Below are 25899 nucleotides of genomic sequence, written 5' to 3'. Positions count from 1 at the left end.
GGCCCCTGATGCGGAAATGAACTCTGCGAGATCTGTTTTCTAGATCTTCTATTTTATCATTAGCCGACTCCAAACAGACGAAAAGTTCAGTTATGCTTTCATCATGTTGATTGAGCTTAGCAATGGTAGAGTGTAGTTTGGACTCTATAGCTTCCACTCTCTGTCCTAGATCTCTGAATTCAGCACGGATCTCCGAGAGAATCATAGCAGAGGACTTAGCGAGTTCGCATTGTAGAAGGTGGGAGAATTTAGCAATAAGAACAGCATCACCAGAGTATTGAGGTTGCTGTGGGGGAGGGGTCTCTTCTTCTTGTGAGGATTGAGGAGAAATAGCCGCCATGGCCCTGTCCATGGAAGATTGAGAGGAGCCAGGAAAGTCAAAGAGGTCCGCCTGAGAGCGAGCAGGTGAATGAGGCGGCGGTGGCGAAGGAGGGTTCTGCGCTACAGCTCGGTCAGTGGAGTCGTCCTGGATTGGCATTAAGGGGGCACTCCTCGTCCTGGGGCTCAGATTGTGAGTCAGATGTCAATGGTGCAGTAGATGAGCGGGAGCTAACCCGATTTTTGTTATACTTGTTTCTCATCCGAGAGATTGTAAGTAACAGTCACTATAATAGTAGCTTCCTAGGTGATGGGGTGGTTCAACCAGCTTTAGGGAGACATACAGCGGTCTTTAGCCTGTATAATTGCAGCAAAGTTGGTATAACTGTAGTAGAGTAGGAATTAGGGAAAACTTCGCCAGTTATCGGCTACCGGCACACCAACTTAACGGGGGGAGAACAGTAGGAGATTAGACAACGGAAACTCCCTGCTGTAGCCAGTCACATATAATAAGAGCAGAGACAGAGTACTTTAATATTGTAGCTGAAGATGTAATATTACAAATGTCCATTAGATGGCATCAGAGTTCTTGTTGTAACACAATATAGCCGGCAAGCTGATACAGGAAGTGCAATGCTGTAAGATATGAAGAGCTGAAACTTTTGCCATTTAATGAGGGAATACACACTGTGGAAAGACCAGGGCATTAATCACCCCTTCAGGCACAATCCATTGGTGCAGGTAACACTTTAACTTCCCCTCACTGGTGGGTGGTATAGTGGAGACTCCCCAGCCACATGGGCTGACTTGAATGTGGGGAGAGATGTGGATAGAGATCGCACAGCAGCAGGGCAGCGCCACAAGAGAGCCTCTGCCCGCCGGCAATCCAGTCTCCGGAGGGGAGGAAGGTACCTGTATGTGCCGGAATGAAGGCACAGATGTTTCGGGGAGCTTGGTCGGCTGTAGCAGCGTCCGTCCTCCCGATCCCTGCAGGGAGAAGATGGCGTTCCCGCGCTGCTAGAGGACAGGGTCGGGGAGGACCAGCGTCAGATCTCCGGTCCTGGATAGTGCAGACGGCCGTAAATGGTATTAGAGCGCTCCTTAGAAGGTGGGGAACAAGCCCCTGGGGTTTTCTGGGCAGGGTGGTCCGGGTAAGAGGGTAGGAATTTAGGGAGAAGGTGTCCCTGTGCAGGAGCCGAGGCTCTTCACGTCTTCTTCGGCTGTCCGCAAGCTCCGCCCCCCACTGTTTTCTTTTATTGGGAAAAGGGGGGGGGGTGATTCAAACTTTTATTAGTGTTAGTGATCAGTGTTATTGGAGGTTGATTGCTCAAGCCTGGATTTCAGGCTTGGAGCAATCAATCGCCATTCAGACACGCAGGATGCAGGTAAGGGACCCTTCTGCTGCGTCCTATCTGATTGGGAAATTGCGATTTTACCCCGATGGTCCCGATCAGCTCGACTGAGCTGCCGGGAAGCTTTTACTTTCACTTTAGAAGTGGCGATCAACTTTGATCGCCGTGTCTAAAGAGTTAATGCCGGACATCAGCCCGATTGGCGATGTCCGGCAATAGCCACGGGTCCTGGTTGTTTATAGCACCCGGGACCCACCTGTTATGATGAGCGCTCACCTGCTCAGGGCAAGATCATCATTGGGGTTCTTGGAGCGCCTGCTCCGGGCCCCGTACCCGCAGGGGGCCCCCGTCACATTCGGGACATCCCTGTGTCCCGAAAAATCTTTTCAGTACACAATGATGTCCCGGTTGCCTCATTGTGGCCCTGCGTTAACCTTAAAAACGCAGGGGAAGCTGGGAGGTAGCGCAGTAGATCATGACCCCGGACCGGAGGAGTGGTGGTCGGAACACTGGGGCAGTAAACAGGCATACAGCCTCCAGCCATACACTGTATATGGCTGAAGGCTGTATGTCTGTGGGGGATCTATACTGTACCTAATGTGGGGAACTGTACTGCACCTAATGTGGGGAACTATACTGCACGTAATGTGGGGAACTATACTGCACCTAATGTGGGGGGACTATACTGCACCTAATGGGGGGGGAACTATACTGCACCCAAAGTGGGGAACTGTACTGCACCTAATGTGGGGAACTGTACTGCACCTAATGTGGGGGAACTATATTGCACCTAATGTGGGGAACTATACTGCACCTAATGTGGGGAACTGTACTGCACCTAATGTGGGGGAACTGTACTGCACCTAATGTGGGGGAACTGTACTGCACTTAATGTGGGGGAACTGTACTGCACCTAATGTGGGGAAACTGTACTGCACCCCTAATGTGGGGGAACTGTATTGCACCCCTAATGTGGGGGAACTGTACTGCACCCATAATGTGGGGGAACTGTACTGCACCCCTTATGCTGGGGAACTGTACTGCACCCCTAATGTGGGGTAACTGTATGGCACCCCTAATGTGGTGGAACTGTATGGCACCCCTAATATGGGGGAACTGTATGGCACCCCTAATGTGGGGGAACTGTACGGCACCCCTAATGTGGGGGAACTGTACTGCACCCCTAATGTGGGGGAACTGTACTGCACCCCTAATGTGGGGGAACTGTACTGCACCCCTAATGTGGGGGGAACTGTACTGCACACCTAGTGTGCGGGGACTATACTGCACCTAATGCGGGGAACTATACTGCACCTAATGTGCGGGGACTATACTGCACCTAATGTGGGGAACTATACTGCATCTAATGTGGGGGAACTATACCGCCAACCTAATGTGAGGGAACTATACTGCCAACCTAATGTGGGGGAACTATACTGCACCTAATTGTCGGGGGGCGGGGCATTATAATGAAGTACTCTGTCTTCCAGGCAGCCTTAATCTGGCCCTGCACCTGCTGAGCGCGCGTCATACATCGGGAGATGCTTATGGACGTTCATAAATGTCCATATGCGTTAAGGGGTTAAAGAGGGCTTGTCCTTACTCTGCATGACTTATCTTCCTCTCTCAGTCTACTGTGCTGTGCTGTGTCTCTTCATCCAATTGCTACAGGCTGCCCTGTAACTCCCTCTTCTCTGTTTTCATGATCACAGAGGAGTGCTATTCCTACCCTCATTTCCTAACAAAGATGATGTTGTAGTTAGACAGGATTATGTTCTAGATAGTATGGGGACTCCTGGTGGTCTTTTTTTTTTTTTACAAGCCATGAATTCTATAAAAAGGAAATAACATTTTCTTATGAAGTATATTAGAAAGCAGGGGCAGATTGACAACACTCAGGGCCCCTGGACCAAAAAAGTAAGGGACCCTGCGATGCTCTGCTGCTGGTTACACTTTTGCCTCTATTCTACCCAAATCCCTCCACCAGCCCTACACACAAAATAAACAAAATTTGATATATAAGAAAAACTTACAGTAGGTAAAATAATTTTCCATGATCAGTAATACCAGTATACAAGGAGTAAATATATACAACCACAGAATAACTGGATAATACCACCATACTATACTAAATAAAACCACTATACACAGACCAGTATACTGTAAAAGATCTATATACTATATAAGTGATTATATACAGGACTATATGGCAGCAGACACCAGTTGTGCAGAGATCTGTATACAAAATGTGATTATATACGGGACCATATGGTGGTAGGTATCAGCTGTACGAAGGATCTCATACAAGAGAACGAGATAGTTATAAAAAAAAAAATGTAAAACAGTAGAGGAAAAACCCTTGGTGAAATGAATAATTAGATATATAAGTATATAGGGAGGGAATGAAGGGAAATTATGAATGTACACGAAGCAGTAAAAATGGGTCAGGGTTAAAAATTGCATTCAGTGATTTCATTGAGACCTATAGGTACCAGCGTTTGGAGTTTATAAATCCCAAAATTCTCTCTTTTTCGATATGTATTAAATCTTTGCGGATCATCTTTGGATACCATTTCTATAGGGATGAGTCCCAATTGCGATACTGTGTGATATGCCTTGATACACTGTGAAGTAAAAAACCATTGGCAGTGTTACTTCTAGGTTTATTGATTCTCTCTCTTTCAGACACCTAATGGTGCGTCCCACATACTGTAGCCCACAGGGATATTCCAGAAGATAAATAATGTATTGGGAAGAGCAATTGATGAAGGATTTGATATTGAATGTTTCCCCTGTGTTTCTCGATGAGAAATTTTTGCACTTGTTCATGATGTTCACACAACATTAACACCTTGGGACAGAGCATTTATAGGAACTGGTAGTAGAAAGAAAAGTAGAGACACCTGTTTTAGAGGACCTTAGCCTACTAGGTGCAATAGTATTGTGTAAAGTTCTCCCTCTGCGGAATGTTATGGCAGACTTAGGAGGAAGAACGTCCCGCAAAAAAGGATCTCTTAAAAGTGCAGCCCAGTGTTTTCGTAAAATGTCCTTAATTTGCCTGTTTTCTTTAGTATAAGTATTGACAAAATTTAGGGACCAGTTATCATCAGCAGAATTATCAATAGGTGTGGTCTTCATAAGATACTCGGATTGTGATAATTTATCAGCTCTCTCAAACGCAGACTCTACTAGGGTGATAGGGTACTTTTTAGCTTTAAACCTGGCTTTGAGGATTTTGCTTTGTTCACAACAATTGGAATTATAGTTGTGGGTAAGTATAAATCTGAGCCCCTTCAGGATAAAATCACGCTGTGCTTGTGGTATGTAGCTACTGATGCTACTGTGTCAATACCTTGGTCATGGTTAATAACTGTATACAGTGAAGTGATATCCATTGTGACCAAAATACAACCTGTTTTCCATATGGTTTTTAAAATAGAGTTAATAAAAATTTTAAATGAAATTTTAAGTTGAATACATATTTTTGTAGAATTGTATCTAAATAGTGGGAAAGGTTAGCTGATACAGAGTTAATGCCGGATATGATCGGGCGCCCTGGGGGTTTGTCCGTATTTTTATGTATTTTAGGCAAGTAGTGCAAAAATGTCAGAGCTGGTTTAGAACCCGTTGTATAATTGTCAAGTATGGGCAGGGAAGGAGTGCTCGCTAAGCTCACCCGCGCTCCTGTCCCTGCCTACTTGTCCGCCCATCCTAAACGATAGGTCGGAAACTGGTCGACAATCCCTTCCTAAATAAGTGAGGGGAGTCAAATGTCAACACAATAAAATACAATCCTGTCTGTAGTCAGGAGCAACAGGGATACACGCAACTAACAAAGACAAACTAAACATACACACATAAAGCCGATGTCAGTCAAATCGTGTCAAGCCAGGAGTGGGAAGAGGTGCCGAATCGCTATAACCAAAGAGAAGTCAGATAAGAAGCCAGAAGTCAAGTTGCCGGGTATACAATGCAATAAGGGAATGCTAGCTACTCAGGTAATGACCGCTTTCACAGGTATCTTCCCAGTGTCTGAAGCCTGGTTATAAAGGGAGATGCACATGTGGTCAATCAGTAGCCAGCCACTCAGGCAGCAGGGCATAACCCGGCAACCTAGCAAACAACACCTTGTCAGCACCTGTTAACCCCGCTGGTGCTGACAATAATCATGCTCTTTTTTATTTTGAACCCCTTGCTAAATCCGACTAAATCCTTTAATTCTTGTACATACTGTACTGAAGGGTTATGTTGCATGGTTTTGTAAAATTGAGTATCGGATAATAGGCGGTTTGCATCAGTGATGTAGTTGGCAAGGTTAAGGAGGACGATCCCACCCCCTTTATCTGCGGGGCGAACTAGTAAATCAAGGTTATTGGCTAGATTTCTTAGGGCTTCTATTTCTATTTTAGAGAGGTTACTTCGGCACCTGAATGACACCTTTGTTCTAATGCAATTTTAAACATTTCTATAAAATATGTGATGCCTGTGTGTCCCAATGTGATGGTATATGCATGACTGTGTTGCTTCAACAACTATGCTTATGTAATTTATGAGTTTTTTTCTAACATCTGCAACATGCCACATCTTGGCCATGCTGCCTTTTATGTTTTTGGAGCCCTTTTTGTGTCTGTTTAACTTATCTGAGGAAGAGGGGTTCCCCCCTCAAAATGTGTCATCTGTCTTTTATTTCTTTTTATATCAATAAACTACTGTGTCTATAACTGAAGGTATCCTTTGGTCTTATTCTACCGACTGATGACCAAGCTGGCAGCGCCTGGATTGCATAGGTCTTTCTACCTCTCTCCTTGATGATTTCTTCAGGACAAGCGAGTACTTGCTTCCTGCGACCTCCGGTTTAGCAGCCTCTTGGACATCAGTGAGTACCCCCAGCACGGGGTGATATGCGTTTTCTCTATTTTCTTAGGTGAGCAGCCACCTATAAGACCCGTAGGTTTCCCACATCTTTTATTCATCCCAAGTATAAGGGTAATACACGAGGTGCCGTTTTTGGTCTTTTTTTCCTTCCATTTCTTTCTAGTTACAGTGGCCGTTCGCAGTAACGTGCCATGACCGAGGTGACTGGTACTACCCACCCAACGACAAGGCTCAACAAAAGATCCCTGATGTTTGATAGCCTCATATCATCCTTGCCCAAGAAAAACTACACTGAAAGGACCAACAATATCACTACAGCCACTTTTGCTATTACTGATTTTGAGAAAATGAAGAACTTAGTCTTTGAACTAGAAAGACTATTCGCAGAAGAGACTCAACACCAACTTGATAGCTCTTTCTTGAAAATATATATAGCTGAGAAGATGATCCCTAGGGGTTTATGACTAAGACCTTCCCCTTCATTTAAGGAGGATGCACCCTTTTGCAATGACTGGGAAAAAGCTTTGGAGTTCTGTTCTTCCACTCTCCTTAATCTTCTGTTAGCCAAAAGGGATAACATTGTGAACACTGTCTCTGATAAAATTGATGTGTGTATTTTTGCTCTCTCTAATATACAGCATTTGCCAGAATATGATGAATGGCACTCAGTACATACTAAAATACTAAAATCCACAATCTGGAACAGGATATCATGCAGAAAAAAACGTAATAAACTGAACAGAGAACGCCTAGACTATCAGGCTAATAATGTTAAATTCTGGCTTAAAAATTTAAATAATAACACAAATACAAACAACAAAACCTCGTCTGGGCATAACACTTATGCACAAAAGACAAAAACTCACAACCATAATCGTCATTACTTTTAGGTCTTATAAAATGTCCTCCTATAATCGCAACCTAAACAACACACCCAGAGACCATACGCCTACACGCAAGCATGTCACTCTGGACACCCATACCATTACTAAACCCCATCGTGGTTGGTACGCTCCCTCACACCAGACAGTCTCCCTCACATCACACCAACATCCATTCTGACAGGTCTGCCAAATCCATTCACTCACAGTTTAAACCGTCCGTTATGAAGCATCCCATCATGCACAAACTGCACAGTAATCAGGTTATAGCACTGGTTCATACTTTCTCCAATCCACCCACTACCCATAATAACACTAATCCACTCCAGGAACTTCTTGATTTTGTGAAACAGTTTCCTAACCATAACTGTGGTAAGCTTGTGGGGGTGTAGGGTATATGGGGTGTAGCTGTGCAGTGACTGTACAGTGTTTGGTTAACCCTTAACACTCGTGACGCCAGGGTGAGGGCTCCTCTGTAGATACTTGTCCTATCGCCACCCGTCCCAAGAGCGATAGGGAGGGATAATAAATGATTGTCCACAACCGGAGGTTTCAGAGAACTGTTGGAACTTTTACTGCAGGTTTTATGCAGAGTTAAACAGGAACAGTCTTTGTACAAGAAGAGTCTATTAAGATCCTGACAGTTGATTGGGACCTTGTGAGTTTTAAGCTCAGGAGATTTATATGCACTGTTCAGCTGGATTTAGGGGGTTGAGTTTAGGTCCAGCAGTCACACAGACTTAAGCGGGGAGTTGTATTGTAACTCACGATTTGGTAAGTTGCGGTATGGTCTTGTCTTTGAAAGTTTCACGGATCTCTCCTCTCTGCTAGTCTGGAACCCAAGAGATTGAGGATTGGCTGGCAGCTCCCTTAGATGGGCAGGGGCTGGCCTTGAGCTCATTGGTCCATACCATCTGTCAGTCACTTTACACAAGGGATTATGGTCTAAACATGTGACCACACACGTGACCTAGGAAGGTCCTTTAGCATACCCTAAAAAAATTAACATTAGTCACATAACCGAAGGTCCTGCGACACTATATACACAATTAAATACACACACACAAACATCACAAAATTAAAGAAGGAGGAGGTGACTAGGGGCTATCCCACCAGGAGGACCCTACCGGAACGAAGTAACTCTGGATTTGGGGACCACCATACAAGGTACGGTATACTATACGGTACCAGGACACCACAAACCCCCTTACTTAAGATAAGTCGACCTCGACGTCTGTCCCCTAAGGTAGAGGGACGAAGTGCAACAGTTGCTTTTTAACAGTCCCAGGCATAATTTTTCAAATGTCCATTATTCAGGCTGTATGAACACAACAAGATTATTTAACTTTTGAGATACAAACATAAATACAGATGAACTCACGAACAGGATTATGCTGTTCACGAATTTAGTGACAGGATGACACTATAAGACATTGGATACATCCTAACACTTTCACTCACTTTCTTTTCTTTTCTATTTTCTCTGACTGACTAGAAACATTATAAATCTCACTTGACTATAAATCTCGCTTTTTCTTTTCTTTTACCACATTTGTTACATGTTTAGTACACTGAAGTTATACTGGCTTGCCTGTGGCTGTCTACCAGTAACTAGCTACTAGGGTCCATTGGCTACACACTCTTATCCCTAGAACTCAACAGATAAACCTTACCTAGGTTACCTTTTTGAATACGTGTATAATTTTTAGCTTCCAGGAGCGCCTTCTGGCCAGGAAGAGCATCCTGAACAAGTAAAGATAAGAAAGTTAGTGTACATAAAAGTGGCAGTAATTGAATAACAACATAGGCTACAATCCATAAAGTTTTGTCTTTTAGTTACTTAGAATGTGAGATATTTTTGTTTGGTGTACTAAGTTAGAGTGAGGTAAGTACACTTGAGTGATTATTTGATGTACTATGTGTACAGGTACTATTTGGAAGGTCAGTCTTGGTACCTTAAGGGTGGTTTACCCTGAGTCTACCTTTGAGAAGGTGTTAGTGAGGGGTGACAGGAATGTTACTCTCAGAGGAGCTGAGAGAGCCACCTACTTACAACTACTACAACACCTATTTTTTCTTTTTTTATGTACACGTGCATAAAGCTAAATTTTTCGTGTACAAGAACCAGTTACATCTGGTTCAACTTGAGAACAACATTTATTGAAATTACAACAAGTCCCAGGTGCATTCACCTGATAAGTGCAATTAGGCAAGGAAATAATATATTACTATTAGGTTATACATAGAGATGAGCGAACTTTAAAAGTTTGTTTCGATCTGAATTTTTTCACGGCAAATCTATATTAAAAAAGGCTATTTCTAGCCTACAGACAGCCTCAATAGGGGTATAGAACACTTGTTCTGTGTTCTAAAACGCATATGGAGTGTACTGGGGTAGTGAAATAATACTGTTATTCAGAATAACATGCAGATTACCGGCATCGCTTTTAGAATCACTGCCGCACAGCAGCACAATGACAGAGCCTGGTGGTGGCATCAATGTCAGGAGACCATATAGTGACTGAATAACACAGCGTGGAGGTGTTGGCAGCATGAGGACACCATATAGTGGCTGAATGACACAGCTTGGATGAGGCTGAAGCATGAGGACACCATATAGTGGCTGAATGACACAGCGTGGAGGTATTGGCAGCATGAGGAGACCATATAGTGGATGAATGGCACAGCCCGGAGTTGCCAGCAGCATGAGTAGGCACTAGGCCTTCACAATCCCTAAGATTAAAAGATGAATTTAGAAATTTAAACCGAAGATTTTGCATAGCGGGTGCTACCTATGATAACATTTGAAATTCCCAGACCCAGGCCCAGCAGCGGCATCAGTGAAACCATATATTGACTGAATGACACAGCTTGGAGTTGGCTGATCCATGAGTACACACCAGGGTTTCACAATCCCCCCCAAAAAACACAACAATGTTAGAAATTTTTGAAGAAGAATTTGGATAGCGGGTGCTACCTATGAGAAAATTTGAAATTCCCAGACCCAGGCCCAGCAGCGCCATCAGTAAACCATATATTGCCTGAATGACACAGCCTGGAGTTGGCTGATCCATGAGTACACACCAGGGCTTCACAATCCCCCCCAAAAAACACAACAATTTTAGAAATTTTTGAAGAAGAATTTGGATAGCGGGTGCTACCTATGAGAAAATTTGAAATTCCCAGACCCAGGCCCAGCAGCGCCATCAGTAAACTTTATATTGCCTGAATGACACAGCCTGGAGTTGGAGACCATTGAAATGTCAGATTTTTTTATTTGAAATTTAAATCAAACTTTGAGGGTCCCGGACCCCAGTGTGTGGGTACGAAGGACCAAATCCAACAAGCCCCACAGGGCTCATGTCGCTGTGAGATGTAGGCGCAACATCTCCATTGCCCTGACTGGCCCTTTTTTTTTGTACCCTTGTTTAAGAAGAAGTGTAGATCCAAGAATCCAGAAGACTCTATAATGCAGGACAGTGGACCACAAAAAGACATTCTTGTCTAAAGTAATGTTTTCTGAAATAAAGAAGTTCATCCATCTCCGTATTATTTTTGACAATTTTAATTAAAGAATCACACACAACAAGCTTTCAATGGTGTTATTATTCTTGAAAATTCAAGTTTATTACTGAGAAAATCAACATAAAATTTGAAAAAAAATTTACCCAAGAGGGTTTAATAACCCCATACATTGCACCATAAATGTTGAAATTTTAATTAAGCATGTATGTATCTATTTCACCAATCGTAAAATTAAAGGCCCAAGCCCAGAAGCATCATGAATGCAAGTAGTTCCTGAAAGACACAGGAGCAGTCAGGAGTAGGCATCAGCAGTACCCAAGAGGCTTTCATAACCCCTTACATTGCACGATCCATCGTGAGATTGAGCAATAACAGGTGTGCGATGCCCTCAGATGTCCGGGGCTGCATGCGAGCTACACTGAACGGACCAGTGTATGTCTATCCTTCACCCACAAGTGCGGGTAGCCCGCTTAACCCCGTTCGTGATAGGGATCGGGGATTGCAATTATTTGCCATGAAAGAAGAATTACAACTAAGTGAGGTCATAAGCTCGGGTTCATTAAGTCCCTGGCCTTTGTACACACTGCCTGTCTCTACTACCGATTGGATGGTTTAGTGAGGTGCTCGGATCGGCCCCGGCGGGGTAGGCTACAGCCCTGGCAGAGCGCCGAGAATTTAACGATCATTGTTGAAATTAGCATTAAACATGTATTAGCTACTGCTAAACTTCCAAAAATTAAAGGCTCAAGGCCAGAAGCATCAGTGAGACAATTAGTTCCTGAAAGACACAGGATGAGCCAGGAGCAGGCATTCACAGTACCCAAGAGGGTTTCATAACCCCTTACATTTAAAGATCAATGTTGACATTTGCATTAAGCATGTATTTAGCTACTGCTAAGCATCCAAAAATTAAAGGGCCCAGGCCCGAAGCATCTGTGAGGCAATTAGTTCCTGAAAGACACAGGATGAGCCTGGAGTAGGCATTCGTAGTACCCAAGAGGGTTTCATAACCCCTTACATTTAAAGATCAATGTTGAAATTTGCATTATTCATGTATTTAGCTATTGCTAAACATCCAAAAATTAAAGGGCCAAGGCCCGAAGCATCTGTGAGGCAAGTAGTTCCTGAAAGACACAGGATGAGCCAGGAGCAAGCATTCGCAGTACCCAAGAGGGTTTCCTAACCCCTTTCATTTAAAGATCAATGTTGAAATTTGCATTAAGCATGTATTTAGCTACTGCTAAACATCCAAAAATAAAAGGGCCAAGGCCCGAAGCATCTGTGAGGCAAGGAGTTCCTGAAAGACACAGGATGAGCCAGGAGCAGGCAATCGCAGTACCAAAGAGGGACTACTGGCCGGGCAGGTCAGCTTTTCCAGGGCAAACTCTGCTAGTTGCGGCCATAAATCTAGTTTGGCTGCCCAGAAGTCCAGCGGATCTTCAATGGTTGTTGGCATGGCCATGTCAAGGTATGTCACCCCCTGCTGGTTCAGGTCCTGCTCCATGTCTACCTGCTGCTGATGAGTTGCTTCACTATGCGGGTGAAGAAAGCTACTCATCAGCGACTGTAGACTCAGGCTGCTGCTGATTGAGCTGGTACTGCTCCTGCCACCCCTCCCCTCCCCAGCAGCCATGGCAGTGGAAGGTGAGCGCAGAGGGTCCCCCGAGTCAGACCTGCGAGTGGATGGACCAGGTGGCCGATAGGCATCGGCCAACTGACTACGTAGAATCTCTCTGTAGTAGGTCAGTTTGTCCTCCCTCTCAGTGGGTGTAAAAAAGGCCCCCATTCTGGGACGGTAGCGAGGGTCTAATAAGCTGGAGATCCAGAAGAAATCCCGCTGACTAATTTTGACAATTCGGGGGTCACTACGCAAGCAACTGTTCATGCATCGTGCCATTTGCGCCAGTGACTCGGAGGGACTACCTGCCTCCATCTCCACTGCATACTGCCATGGTGTGTCTGGGTCCTCTGTCTCGCCTTTCTCATAACCCTCCAGCTCCTCTGTCTGCTCCTCCTCTCCTGTCCAATAACTAGAAACACCGGCCATCTCATCCAACCTAAACTGTGCTCCAATCTGCCCCTCATCCTCCTCCTCCAGTTCAGCCCCCACAGGGCTCATGTAGTCTTGAGATGTAGGCGCAACGTCTCCATTGCCGTGACCAGCCATCGTTTCAATCATTTGTTGTAGGAAATGTAGGAGTGGAATTACGCCGTTCATGGCGTAATCCAGGAAACTTACAAATAATGTGGCTTCCTCAAAGGGCCTCAGCAAACGGCAGGTGTCACGTATGAGCTGCCACTGGTTCACATTGTAGTTACACAGGGGAGTAGTCCTATCTGCTTGGATCATCAAGAAATCGGTGATGGCTTTCCTTTGTTCGTATAGTCTGTCCAACATATGGAGGGTGGAATTCCAACGTGTGGCAACGTCACAAATAAGACTATGTTGTGGGATACCGTTCTGACGCTGCAGCTCAAGGAAGGTGTGCTTGGCGGTGTACGATTGGCTGAAGTGCATGCACAGTTTCCTTGCCATTTTCAGGATGTTTTGCAAATGGGGTGAAGACTTGAGGAAGTGCTTGAGAACCAGATTCAACACGTGTGCCATGCAGTGCACATGTTTCACACTTCCTTGTTGCAGCGCGGACACGATGTTCTTCCCGTTGTCGGTCACCATGGTTCCCATTTCCAGATTTCGTGGAGTAAGCCATACTCGGATTTCTTTACGAATGAATTTTAGTAGTTCCTCCCCTGTGTGACTCCGTTCGCCAAGGCAAACCATGTGATGAACAGCTTGACACCGCCATGCCCTACACACATGGTACGATGAAGGGCCACCGAGATTTGGACGTGCAGTGGATGCCGAGGACACGGTGGAGGATGAGGAGGCGGCGTCGCACACTGTAACAGGACCAACTGCCTGAGAGCGAGAGCGTGAAGGAGGAAGCGGTGTGACCTGTCCAAGTTGCTGTTGTGGCTTTGCAGGAATCACATTTACCCAGTGGGCCGTAAAAGACAAGTATTGTCCCTGCCCCTAGTTACAGCTCCACACGTCGGCGCTGCCGTGCACTTTTGAACACACCGACAGGCTCAAGGACTGGCCCACCTTCTCTTGTACAAACTTATGCAGGGCTGGTACTGCCTTCTTCGCAAAGAAATGACGGCTTGGGACTCTCCACCTCGGCTCGGCACAAGCCATCAATTCTCTGAAAGGTGCAGAGTCCACCACTTGAAAAGGGAGGGACTGCAGCACCAGCAACTTGGACAGGAGCACATTCAACTTCTGCACCGTTGGATGAGTGAGCGCATACTGTTGTCTCTTGGACATGGCTTCGCCGATGGATTGTTGGCAGAATGGCTGACTAAAAGCAGGAGAAGCAGGAGCATCTGGAGCGACAGAAGGAGGATTTGACACACAGCTCCCTTCGGCTGAGGTGGTGGAGCATTGGCTGGATGAAGGAGGGAGCGAATGGCCACTGGGTGATGCAGCAGGCTAGACCACTACATCGGAGCCACGGTTCTCCCAGGCCGCTTTATGGTGGCGAAGCATGTGTTGACGCAGGGCCGTGGTGTCGACATTGGGACCCTGGCCACGCTTCTGCCAACAGATCTTGCATGTGGCTACGTGAACCTCCTCCGGATGCCTGAAAAACTGCCACACCGCCGAGTAGCTGATTTTCCCACCCGCAGTCCGCACTAATTGACTGCTAGTGTTGAGCGGCATAGGCCATATTCGAATTCGCGAATATTCGCGAATATATGGACGAATATTCGCCATATTCGCGAATATTCGCATATTCGCGAATATTCTCGTTTTATTTTTGCATATGCGAATATTCGCGCGTGCGAAAATTAACATATACAAAAATTTGCATATACAAAAATTAGTATAAGCGAAAATTAGCATATGCAAATTTTCGCATATGCGAAAATTCGCACACCGGTCTCACACAGTAGTATTAGAGCCTTCTTTACACCACACAAGCTGGAAGCAGAGAGGGATGATCACTGTGATGTGTACTGTGAAAAAAAATAAATAAATAATGAATATTCGTAATTACGAATATATAGCACTATATTCGCGAATATTCGTGAATTCGCGAATATGCGATATTCGCGAATAAAATTCGAATTGCGAATATTCGCGAGCAACACTATTGACTGCTACTGGCGCCGTCTCCAGGAACCAGTCTCCAGGAAGCAGTTGCAGTGTAACGCTGTGGTATAAGCTAGTCAGACACACGCAGTCCCGTCCTCTCCATCTGAGTGCATAGACGAAATGAAGAGAGGAAAGATGGCTGCCGATTATATAGGGCTGTAACATCACAGGGGTCAATGAATGCTGATAGGCTGCATCTCACATGTGATTCAGGGTCATCCCGCCTACCTTCATTCCCGCCGCTGTTTCCCGCCCTCCCATAATCCCCTGCCCCATGTACTCACATGTGGATCCGCCATTTTAGCTCTCCAATAGCCTGGAAAGCTGTAAAATGAAGTTTAATGAAGCGATTCGCACGATCGAATCACGGCAATATTCGCATTCATTGCGAATCGAATATTTCATGAAATTCGTAACAAATTCGGGTTTGTCATCTTCGATTCACTCATCTCTACTGCAACCCATGGACAAGTTTAGTAGCTCTTCTCTGAACTCTCTCCAAAATATCTATATCCTTCTGGAGATACGGCCATCAGTACTGTGCACAATATAAGTGAGGTCTCACCAGTGTTCGGTACAGCGGCATGATCACTTCTCTCTTTCTACTGCTAATACCTCTCCCTATACACCCAAGCATTCTTTTTGCATTTCCCACTGATCTATGACATTGTCTGCCTACCTTTTAAGTCTTCTGAAATAATTAATCCTAAATCCCTTTCCTCAGATACTGAGGCTAGGACTGTATCACAGAGTCTATACTATGCCCTTGGGTTTTTACGTCCCAGGTGCATTATCTTGCACTTATCCACATTAAACTTTAGTTCATTCCTCTAGTTTACCCAAATCCTTTTCCATTTGGCTTATCCCTCCAGGTACATCAACCTTGTTACAAATCTTTGTGTCATCAGCAAAAAGACCAATACCTTACCATTGAGACCTTCTGCAATATCACTGATAAAGATATTAAACAATATGGGTCCCAGTACGAATCCCTGAGGTACCCCACTGGTAACAAGACCTTGCTCTGAATATACTCCATTGACTACAACTCTCTGTTGTCTGTCCCCAAGCCACTGCCTAGTCCATTCAACAAAATGGGAGTCCAAGCTCAATGACTGCTGTTTATTGATAAGTCTTTTATCTGGAACAGTGTCAAAATCCTTACTAAGGCTAGGATTCCACTTGGTTTTTTGTGCTGCGTTTTTTTTTTTGGATTAAAAAAACGCCTGAAAAAACGCCAGTGGAATGTCCTGTGTCTGGCGTATTTTCTGGCGTTTTTTCATTTGTGTGGAAATTGCATTTTTGTCACCTTTTGGAGTTTTTTTTTTGTTACCCAAAATTTGTTGTGTACCAAAAAAAAAACAAGTATGCTGCAGTGATGGAAAGCATTTTATTAAACGAAATGTATATATTTTATAACAAACTTTTTATTATTTTTTAATAAAGTGTGTGTGTTTCACTTTTTTTCTCTATTTTTTAAGTTTTTTAGGTAGTACTACTAATCCCAGCATGGAAGAGACTGTTCCATGCTGGGAATAGTAGTACCTGTAGTAATAGACAGATCGCCCCGGGTCTCAGTCCCGACACCCGATGCGATTGTCCATTAAATAGCACAGATGCCGCTGTATACAGCGCTCACATCTCTGCTCTGTACTTTGGCCAGTGATGTAAATAGAACTTAATTAATTCATATTTCCCACCCAGAGCTGTGATTGGCCGCATGGTTACAGCCAATCACAGCTCTGAGAGAAATATGAATGAGTGAGTGGCCGGCCTGGAGTACAGAGCAGGGATGCGAGCGCTGTATACAGTTGCTCCATCTCTGCTATAGACAGGACGATCACAGCGGGTGTTAGTAGTGATACTCGCTGTGATGTATCCTTAACTGGAGGCACTACTACTCCCAACATGGAGCACACTCTTCTCCATGCTGGGAGCTGTAGTACCTGCATTAATAGACAGATTGCAGCAAGTGTAACTTCTGACACCCAATGCGATCTGTCTATTAATGCAGGTACTACAGCTCCCAGCATGGAGCAGAGTGCGCTCCATGTTGGGAGTAGTAGTGCCTGCAGTTATGGAAAGATCCCAGCGGGTATCACTCCTGACACCCGCTGTGATCCTCCTGTATAATGTATAGATGCGGGCAGCCGCTCTCCTATGGTCCCCTGCACGGCCGTATATATGCACATTTTCCTAGAGCTGTGATTGTCTGGAACCATCTGGTCAATCACAGCTCTCTGTGGGAAATATGAATAGGTGTATATATACATCAGGGCAGGGGACTATAGAAGAGCGGCTGACGCATCCATACATTATACAGAAAGATTGCAGCGGGCAATCTGTCTATTAGTACAGGTACTACTACTCCCATCATGGAACAGTGTGTTCCATGCTGGGAGTAGTAGTACTAACTAAAAAAAAATAAAAAAATAAAGAAAAAAGTGAAAAACACACACACAATAAATTTTTATAATTGTCGGCTATATTTTTATTTCCCCACCCACATAAATTGATCCCTGTTTAAAAAGTAATAAAACATTTTTTATAAAAAATATAAATTTCATTAGATACAATTTTATCCTTCACTACTGTATCTTTTTTTTTTTTTTTTTTTTTAATGGTACGAAATTTTATTCAAAACAGGTATCTCCATCACTTTTTTGGATCGCTAAAGTCCAAAAAAGATTAAAAACCGCCTGCAAAAACGTCAAAGTTAAAACCCACATATCGTTTTTCTTGGCGTTTTCTCACTCCCATAGACTTCTATTGGAGCCACGATTTGGACTAAAAACACCGGTTTGAGCGACATACAGTGTTTTATTCAAAACGCCAAGGAGCTGAAAATACCGCCAAAAAAGGGAAAAAACGCCAAAAGGATTAAAAAAACGCCAAAGTGAAAAAACGCCAAGTGGAATTAGAAATTTGCGATTTCTCATTGATTTGCAGCTAACATCTGGCCGCAGCGTTTTTTGACCAAAAAAACGCCATGCGGCAGAATTGGTGTTTTTCTTGGCTTTTTTGCACAAAAAACAAAACAAGTGGAATCCTAGCCTTAGACCTTTTTTTTTGTGCGTTTTGCACGAAATGTCGCACGTGCGTCTAAGCACTTCTTTTTTGCGTCTTTTTTGGGTAGACATAAAGTAGCAAACAGCCTTACCTTTTCACTTTGCAGTGGTTGTAAATTTATGAAGTGTGAATGTTGCATGTAGGCATAAAAAAAACCTCACATAAGCAAAAAAAAAAAAAAAAACTGACTTTCCAAAGACAACAATGATAAATGTCCCCCACTGTTTGGCAAACACTGGTGTATGTACTGCAGCAGGCCCTATTCCTATTGAGCTGTCTACGTTTAAGCTCAAGTGAGAGCGAAATGCGTCAGTTTACTTCAGTCCTGTTATGTCTGTTTCCTTGCTATGGCATGAATAAAGAAGCAATCTTTTAAGAATATACCTGGTGCCGGACAATCCTTTTCCTTTCTATACGCTGTTGAAGCCGAGGCGGGACCGGCGGGTCCGCTTGGCACAGGTGTGTAAAGGATCGGCCTCTGGCGGTGAGCGGACATTACTGCATTCTTGGCTATTCCATTAAATGGCCCGAATGAAGTCACATAACTTGACAGGACACAAAACAGTAGTCTGCTGCGCTATTGTGTCCCCAAATACTAGTAGAACATGACCCGAATGGAGTTCCTAAGTGACTGTGTTCAGGCCATTAAAAGCGTCCACTTCAGAGACACAGGGGGAGATTCATCAAAACCAGTGTAGAGGAAGAGTGGTGCAGTTGCCCATAGCAACCAATCAGATTGCTTCTTTCATTTTTAACAAGACCTTTGAAAAATGAAAGAAGCAATCTGATTGGTTGCTATGGGCAACTGGGCAACCTTTACTCTACACAGGTATTGATAAATATCCCATACAGTGTCAACCTGGACTAATGCATCACAAGGCATTGTATGCGATGAATGGCTATGGAGTCCCAACATTATCCATGCAGCTTCTCACTCTAAGGCCATGTTCACACTACATAACGTCTGGACTGAACAGGTTCATCCTTTCTGCAGACACGGAAATTGGAATTTCTGTGCCGAAAACATCTGGCGCGGAAATTCCACTGTGTACAAAGCGCAGCAGAATCCTGTTAAATTCAACGGGACTCTGCTGAAGCGGAAATTCCGAGGCGTAAACATGGCCTCAATAGACATTGGACTTTTTCATTAGTAGTTAAACAGTGAAGCAGGTGATCTTCAAGACAAAATCCATTAACCAATTAGTGTCAGCCTTTAAAAATGTCTGCTCCTTGGCCTCATTATAGGTTGTGGGTCTGAATGGAAAGTACAATGTGGGCTGTAGGTGCACAGGGCATGATGCTGGTTGTGTTTATTGTCACCAGTTACTCCAGTGATGTGGTAAGTGGCTTGTTTATCAGCACGGAACAATTTCACTGCATTCACCATATAGTCTATAAAAGTCTTTGGGGATTGTTTATAATTGTGTTGCTGCCCTTTTGTTGGCAAAGTCCCATCTTTAGGTGTAGTGTATTGTGGTGCCTTTTTAATATGCCCTTTTTGCACACTGACTGAAATCCAGTAGTGCACTGTTCCCAGTGAAGTTTAGGATTGTGCTTAAAAAGAAACATCTGCCTTAAAAATGCTTCAACTTTATTCCACATTGAGGCAACCTCTTCACTGTAGCTGGAGCAAGTGAAGTTAGAGCTTAAACTCAAAAGGTGCATTATTAAGGCTGTGCACTTTTTTATAGTAAACTTGGCACAAGTTGTGGTGGTTTTTTTTTTTAAATTTTTTTTCCCACTTTAATGCAAATCTGATTTAATGCAGCTGTGAAATCTGCCATGTGAACATAGTCTTAAGGTATGTTCACTGTGCAATTCTGCTGTAGAAAACCTAAAATTGGTGTTTAATGAGCCTTCCACAGCCCAATTCACACTGTAGTTTGTTGGAAAATTCTGCTGCTGTCATTCATTTGTCAAAAGAATGAACATGTTTAGACTTTTGACAGAATTGAGCGCAGACTGCACTGCCATCAATGGTGAGGGTACAAGTCCGCACAGTCCTACTGCTGAAGGATTTCGATGGCTGCTAGACAGAATAACTGATTGGAATTCTGCATGGAGATCCTGTAATGTCAGGGTCCTGTACAGTACACACAATGTCCTAAAAAAGTGACATGGAGTTGCCCTCACCTGGTGTCCAAAGGAGCAGATAACCCTGGTACAGGTAAAGTGTACAGAACATGTAATGCCTCACTGTACTGTAGGGGGCGCTACCAGACATCAGTCAGTGCATACGCTTCAGTAATACAGGTGTTTTACCAGTGAATGCCCATTCTGATTGCCATTGACACGTTTCACAGATCTGGACTGTCCGTAACATTGTTGAGTCTGGTTTCAACTTACAATGGTCCAGAAAAGACAATTGTATGTTGAGGCCATTGTAAGTTGAGGGATCACTGTACTCAGCTATTGCATGTTGTAAATGCGTAGTGTAGGATCACTGTAAGGGTATGTTCAGTGGAATTGCGAAATTCCACTGCTCCGAAGACAGAATTCAAGCCCCATTGACTTCAATGTAATTCCGCTGCGGAATACCGCACAATTATAAGACTGGTCTTATGTTTGCGGTATGACCGTGGTGGAAATTCTGCTGTCTGAATAGGACTGCGGACTATTTAAATCATATGACAGTAAATTCTGTCAGAATTTCTGCTGTATGAAGATGCCCTAATGGTGCTCTTACTTGGTTGGCTGTAGTGTTGCTCACGAATATTCGCAATGCGAATATTATTCGCGAATATCGCATATTCGCGAATTCGCGAATTTCGCGAATATAGCGCTATATATTCGTAATTACGAATATTCGTTTTTTTTTTTTTTTTTTTTCACAGTACACCTCACAGTGATCATCCCTCTCTGCTTCCAGCTTGTGTGGTGTAAAGAAGGCTGTAATACTACTGTGTGAGACTGTCGTGGGAAAATTCGCATATGCGAAAATATTCACATATGTTAATTTTCGCACACGCGAATATTCGCAAGTGCGAAAATAAAACAGGCATATAACGAATATGCGAATATTCGCGAATATATGACGAATATTCGTCCATATATTCGCGAATTCGAATATGGCCTATGCCGCTCAACACTAGTTGGCTGTTGCCATGGGTTGTGCACGAGACTTATGCTTTCAACAGGCTGTAAATATTGTAGACTTGTTGTTGGGCTTTAAACTGTGCAACATGGAAATTGTGAGTGCTAACGAATGCCATGTAACATCACCCCAAACCTTGTATTGTAATGGTTTTTCTATAAACTAACTTCAGGGCACCCGAATGTATGAGCCACAGGCAGACTGAAAACATAAGATCTAGCACCTCTAGGAGTACCTTCAGATGTCGTGGTTGAGTTGCTCTTTTAATCGGCCTGCTCTAGATGTAAAATTGTTATATCTGAACCGACTACCAGGATGAATGCTGATAGAACTACAGCCACGCGGGTCACATTTTAATACTAGGTGACCGTGCTGTCAGTGTGCACCTGTCATAGTGATGTATACTGTAATAGTTGGGAAAAACCTATGCTCTGATCCAGATGTACTGACTGTGTATAACTTTCCATTCTAGCAAGCAGCTCATTGTAATGTGACTGGAGTCTGGGTGAATACCCTGGGATCAGTTCTTAAGCTTTTTGCTGAAGGGTCCCAGCTCAAAGGATCACTACATTCTTCTGTAGCGCTCTATCCCGGTGCAGCTGGTGAGCGGATGACTGGTAAGCTGATCGGGCTCATTGGACAAGGAGATCAACCAACCTTCACCATGTCCGTAAGCTGGAAAGAAGGTAAGATATCTTATGTCTGACTTGTCTGGAAATTGAGTGTTTGTTCTTATAATGAAACCGGTGCTGGATGATGGTCCTCAGTGGCTTTATTTACAGGTTCAGAATGCAGATATTGTACATAGAGAATACTACTGTCCATATGTGTTGGCTAGCATTTGTTAGGCACCTGTTCAGATGACTGTCTGCACCACTTTGGAGTCCATGGCATTTCCAGGTTTTTGCACATAAACTTGTATTGTATTGTGTAAAGGGTTAACATTTGTGTATTACTGTAGAATAGATAAATGATGCCTTGGTCACATGAGCCTCACAACCAATAACTGTGGGAGAAGTTCCTAGTCCAACCTCTCTTCAGAAGGGTGGACCTACACCAGTTTGAGGACTAGCTTTTCCTAGCCTTGATATTCCCTGGTAGAGATGAGTGAACTTAGGGGGAGATTTATCAAAACCTGTGCAGAGGGCAAATTTGCCCAGTTGCCAATAGCAACCAATCAGATCACTGGTCTCATTTTTAACGAGGCCTCTGCAAAATAAAGTGATCTAATTGGTTGCTATGGGCAACTGGGCAAATTTTCCTCTGCACAGGTTTTGATAAATCTCCCCCTTAGTGATTTGATTTGTCACGAACTTCTCTGCGAGCCGAGAAGTGCGTGACTAATCGAATCACTGTGTTCTCTAATCTCTATTCCTAGACCGCAGGGGTCTTTCCAAGGTAAAATCCTGTCTACAATTAACTCGCTAACTTCTAACTCGAAGAATTTGGCTGAACAGGGGTCTTCTTGCAATGCACAAACTTCTTAGTCAGAGCTGATGCTGGACTGTCACATTGGCATACACCCCCTCAGATATCATGTGAGTAGAGTCTACACTTTGCATCACAATAAGGCAATCTGTAAAGATCCTTTATCAGTAGTTTTAGACTGTTAACATCTGTCTACATTTGCATCTGCATTAATGACACTCTAAAAAGTACCTCCAGAATAATAAATTGTCAATCTACTGTGAAGGTAACCTTTAAAGGGGCAGTAACAAAATATAAAGTTGTCTCCAAAAGCTGTGACACTGTATTGTATTAGCTTTACAAAAGATGTTCAGTTAAGTTTCACAGAAGTGTCCAGAGGTCTCACTCCTGCACTTTGTCAATTGAGTTGTTGTATTGCAAAGAGTTAAGTTCATAGGGAACACTGGGGTTAGCTATACCACCTTTCCATTTAACATGACAAAGTAATACTACCAGCATAACGCTTATTCCAATGTTTACCACAAACATGTAGTGGCAAAGGGTTATGATGATTGGTTGTGGTGTGTGTATATGACATGATGGAACAATCCAAATGTTCCTGTGTACCCATGAATCTTCTTGTCAAATGAAGGCAGTTTTAGAAACTTGGCTAAAATTCTAAGAATCTTGAGGTGCTTTTAGAACTGTGAGTGTCTACTGCAGGTATAGTCCCTGTTGCTTTCATTCAGTCCAATACAAAAAGATCCTTGCTTGGTAGCTTGTCGTTTACTTGTGGTGCAACAAAGAACTACACTTTACGCACTCTTTGGCAACAGCACCTATTGTAGGTACAAAAATAGATCTCCACGGACTGATTCTTGAGCACTTCTCTTGAAAGAAATTTTCTCCTTGGGGTTGAGATGTTGTAGAAACCTAGTCTTGCAGCATTAGACTGGAGACATGACAACTGTAAAGTGTGCCTGACTTTAGCAAACCTAGTGTGGTGTCCCAGTGCAGGATATGCTCCTACAGTCCTGTCAGGTTGAGTCCCTGTACATACTCGGGGCTCTCCTGCAGTGTTCCCCATAATGTGAATAGGCTGTATATTATGTGTAAAGGACCACTGACGTTGGTAACATGTTTGTTACCCAGAGTACCAGATGACCTGCAGGTAGCCTATGGGCTCCTTGCACAGCCCCCCCTTTATAAGTTGGGGATGAGCTGCAATATCTCTCCTTTACTGCTGAGGTCCGGTCCAGCACATCTGGAGGCCTCAACCTAAATTGCTGCCACAAGTCAGTAAGTAAAGTCATCTTTGTCATCTGTCATCAGTTTCAGTCAAGTCAATTATAGTCAGCGTGGCCTGCACCTATAGTCTGTCAAGTCCCAGCAAGCTACGAGGTCCCCCATGTTACTGGTCACCTCTCTGGGATCCTGGCTGAATTGTATAGACTGTACAATCTGTCTAGCTTTAGTAAAAGCTACCCTTAACCTTGCCTTGGACTATTATTTGCCCCTGCCTAACCTAGGACTAGTGGTGCTACCTTTGGGTGATCAAGGTTAAATCACGCCCTGGTGTCACGAACATGAAGGGGTTAACATCTACTCCTGGGCAACACCATCTGCTTCTTATACCTCACAACACACCCCGTGGCACTCCACACTAGGTCTAATAGCCTTGGTCTCCGTGGTAAAAGCACATGTAGCTCTGGCTATACCCAGGCCTTAAAGGGGTACTCCGCCCCTAGACATCTTATCCCCTATCCAAAGGATAGGAGATAAGATGTCAGATTGCTGCGGTGCCGCTGCTGGGGAGCCCCGGGATCCCTGCTGCGGCACTGCGCTATCATTACAGCACAGAGCGAGTTCGCTCTGCACGTAATGACGTGCAATACAGGGTCCGGAGCATAGTTACGTCACGGCTCCGCCCCTCGTGACGTCACAGCCCGCCCCTTTCAATAAAAGTCAATGGGAGGGGCGTGGCGGTCGTCACACCCCCTGCCATAGATCTATCTCTCTATCTCTCTATCTCTCTATCTCTCTATCTCTCTATCTCTCTATCTCTCTATCTCTCTATCTCTCTATCTCTCTATCTCTCTATCTCTCTATCTCTCTATCTCTCTATCTCTCTATCTCTCTATCTCTCTATCTCTCTATCTCTCTATCTCTCTATCTCTCTATCTCTCTATCTCTCTATCTCTCTATCTCTCTATCTCTCTATCTCTCTATCTCTCTATCTCCTCTGCAGAAAAGTTGGTGCAGGACATGTAAGAAATATTAACCCTACAAACCCTGGTTTGCTTAGTAGAGAACCTTGTAGTGCAAAGAAATGCATATAAAAGGAACTCCAGTACATAGAATACAAATATATCCAGCATATCTCTTAGAATCTCAGCCACCCAACAACTCTATTACACATCAAAGACATGAGAACTGTTGAGTTATAGTACATCAAGAAAAAACTTATAAATCAGGAATGTTCTGGATGTACTATAATTCTGTGAACATACTTATGTCTTGGATGTGTTACCATGTGATTCTGCAATCTCACTACTTTATTTTTTTTTTATTTAAAATTTCCATTTTTTTTTAAATTTGTCTTGCGTTGATGATCAATAAAATAACTATTTTGAGAATATATAATAGTCCTGATGGTGACTATTGGTATGGTAAACAGACTATGGTAATTTTGCCAATTTTCTTGCTGCAGGTTCAATCACTGCTTGGGTTGGTCAGTGCTTCCAGACATCAGACTGCCCAGTGCTGAAGACAATATGGTTGTTGAGATCAAAGGCAACATTAGAAGATAACTGGAAGGCAACCAGGTAATCCAGGCAGTGTCCAGATCAATTGCGGAGACTTATCAAAACCTGTGCAGAGGAAAACTTCTCATTTTTTACATGCCCTCTTTATAAAAAAAAAAAAAGCTGAAATCTGACTTGTTGTTTTGGGCATCTGGATATGAATCTTTTTAATGGCTAACAAAACGTCATAGTGAGATTTGTGGGAGCAATAAAATATACTAAGAAATCAATGCAAAAGCATTATATAGGGTAGTTGTTACATGTTTGAAGATAAGGATCAAATGTATCATTTATCTATACATATATTTTTTTTTTTTTCCCCCCTCATAGGATTGGTGAAGATGTGTTTTACCCACAGAAGAAATGTGCTATAGATGGTGTAGTTTAAGAACAAATAAATATTGCTCAAACCACA

The 25899-nt window shown here is 43.6% G+C and overlaps 1 protein-coding gene across 2 annotated transcripts; it reads left to right on the top strand.

Moving 5' to 3' along the window:
* The first annotated feature begins 978 nt into the window (after window positions 1–978).
* LOC130297508 (avidin-related protein 1-like) lies at window positions 979–25899 on the top strand. 2 transcript variants are annotated; one of them, XM_056550053.1, is made up of 4 exons: window positions 979–1059; window positions 21746–21959; window positions 25391–25505; window positions 25815–25899. In XM_056550053.1, exons 1-4 carry the CDS (start codon window positions 991–993, stop codon window positions 25870–25872), a joined length of 456 nt encoding a protein of 151 aa, XP_056406028.1. In that variant the 5' UTR covers window positions 979–990; the 3' UTR covers window positions 25873–25899. The 2 variants fall into 2 exon arrangements, with proteins under 2 accessions (XP_056406028.1, XP_056406027.1); XM_056550052.1 differs by lacking the exon at window positions 979–1059 and adding an exon at window positions 19050–19518.

The sequence above is a fragment of the Hyla sarda genome, chromosome 13, assembly GCF_029499605.1.
Source record: "Hyla sarda isolate aHylSar1 chromosome 13, aHylSar1.hap1, whole genome shotgun sequence".
Classification (NCBI taxonomy): domain Eukaryota; kingdom Metazoa; phylum Chordata; class Amphibia; order Anura; family Hylidae; genus Hyla; species Hyla sarda.
The sequence above is the reverse complement of the archived record's forward strand: the minus strand, read 5'-3'. Positions and strand labels throughout refer to the sequence as shown.